The following is a 2,031-nucleotide window of genomic DNA, read 5'->3' as shown; positions in this document are numbered from 1 at the left end:
CATTCGTGTGCCTGGGAATCTCTTGTTACATTTGCAGAGCTGTCCAGTTCTCCTGCTCAACATTTGCTGGGTGAGTATTTGATCTGTCATCACTCATTGAGAGTAAACCTGACATGGAATTGCAAGTTCACGCATGGCGCACAAGCTTTCAAACCGGTGGAGGGCTATCTATTCTGATTTGTTCAACTACTTTTTCGTTCACAGCCCTTGTGTCCTTGTTTTCCATGAACGTCTCATCACCATAATCCTGGTCCATGGTTGATTTGGAAACCCACGTCAACCACCCTTTGAGTGAACTGAAAGATCAATGACAAACAGAGAGGCGATCGTCTTGTTGCTGAAGTTTATGTGTGTGCCCTCTTTTCATCTACTTTCCTCGAAGCATCCATCTTCTGATCATCTATCCTACAGTTCACATCGTGCACCATACCCCCCCATGAACTCAATGCAGGTGTTTTGGAGGTCTTTACCTTCCCCAGGTTATTCTGTATGGAATCCATGGAATCCATGGAATCAATGTTGGCTGAGGACCCAGCCAGTTTCTTATTCCATAGACATCATGGATTCCATATGTAATGATGACGGAATGGTCATGGAATGATTAATTCCATGTGGACTCCAACACCACTCCATATGGATTCCATTGGATTCCATATGGAATGCAGGCATACCCACACTGGAGTCCATGGAGCAGTCCATATGGACTCCATGGAAGACCATGGAAGGCCAGTATACCATTAGAATACATATAAACATATTATTTATGGTGTCCTTACTATATTTAAATAAAAATAAGTTTTGCACTCAAGAGAATTGAACCTTCAACGTCGTGGACAACAGTAGCACTAAAGCCAACTGAGCCATGCAGGCTTTATTATAAAGTCAGATAAAGGTAACTATATACCACACCAGCACACATGGCGTCATATGTGTGACAGCTGTGGCTGGAACGTCACCCACGTTGTTCCTTCCTTCCCCACCACCACCATCCACCATCCCTCACCACCGCCACAAACCACGGGCGCCCGCAACATCAACAACGACGACACACGACGACACTGACAACACACGAGGACACACAATGTCGCCACCGACCACCCACGACCATTGACGAGCGCCCAGGAGGTGAAGACGATGTGGCAGGTGTGCCACGTCGTCCAGACGGTGACGACGCATGCTGTCGTCACTGTCCAAGCTGATCAGGTGAGTGCACCCACCCCCTTTCTTTCCGTCTCACACCACATCCAGGGGCCATGTCGCTGTCTGCGACGTGGCAACAATTCGACAACACGACACGACAACAACAGGGCACAACCACAACAGAACGACACCACTGGGGACGAGGACGGTGCCATGTCACGACGCAACCACGAGCACCCACCAACATCAACAACCGCCCACGAAGACAAGCGCCCACAACACGACAACAACCAAATCCGCCCACCCACGAACGATGCCCACCGCCCCACACGGCCCCACCACCCATGAACCCCCACCCACAACAACGAATGCCCACGAGTGCCCACAACATGACAACGAATGCCCACGAATGCCCATGCACGACAACGAATGCCCACAAGCGCAACGCGCAAACGACAATGCGAAGACAAACGAAACGGCAACCCAGCCCCACGGATGCCAATACAGCACACCACCCACGACCAACGACCCAGAGCGCCCACACACGGAGGATTCCGCTCGCGTGAACGGAAATGGGCAACGACGAGCCCAGGTGAGCTCCCCCCTCCCTCCATCACTCCACACCACCACCCCCTCCATTATTCCACCATTATTCCACACACCACTCCCTCTATCACTCCCCTCCATCTGTTGCTCCCCCTCCCTCTGTTGCTACCCCTCCCTCTGTTGCTCTCCCTCCCATTTCTCCCCCCCTTCATCACTCCCCCTCCTATTACTCCCCTTCCATCCATTCCCACCCCTCCCTTCATCACTCCCTCTCCCCTCCATCACTCCCTACACCCTCCCCCCTCCATCACTTCCCCTGCTTCCTCCTCCCTTAAATATGAAAGT

General features: G+C 51.7%; 2 protein-coding genes across 2 annotated transcripts in view; both read left to right on the top strand.

Moving 5' to 3' along the window:
* LACBIDRAFT_334210 (uncharacterized protein) overlaps positions 1-245 on the top strand; it is a gene marked incomplete at both ends in the record, with an annotated part of 940 nt that extends 695 nt beyond the window's left edge. Inside the window, 2 exons of the mRNA XM_001888961.1 lie at positions 40-70; positions 205-245. Of these exons, the coding sequence (XP_001888996.1) occupies positions 40-70; positions 205-245 (72 nt within the window). The remainder of the gene's footprint in view (positions 1-39; positions 71-204) is intronic.
* A 929-nt stretch (positions 246-1,174) lies between these two features.
* The window catches only part of LACBIDRAFT_334209 (uncharacterized protein), a gene marked incomplete at both ends in the record, with an annotated part of 1,588 nt that continues 731 nt past the window's right edge, over positions 1,175-2,031 (top strand). The window contains 2 exons of the mRNA XM_001888960.1: positions 1,175-1,203; positions 1,249-1,732. Of these exons, the coding sequence (XP_001888995.1) occupies positions 1,175-1,203; positions 1,249-1,732 (513 nt within the window). The remainder of the gene's footprint in view (positions 1,204-1,248; positions 1,733-2,031) is intronic.

Source organism: Laccaria bicolor, genomic scaffold (assembly GCF_000143565.1).
Source record: "Laccaria bicolor S238N-H82 LACBIscaffold_60 genomic scaffold, whole genome shotgun sequence".
Classification (NCBI taxonomy): domain Eukaryota; kingdom Fungi; phylum Basidiomycota; class Agaricomycetes; order Agaricales; family Hydnangiaceae; genus Laccaria; species Laccaria bicolor.
This window is presented reverse-complemented; position numbering and strand designations above follow the sequence as displayed.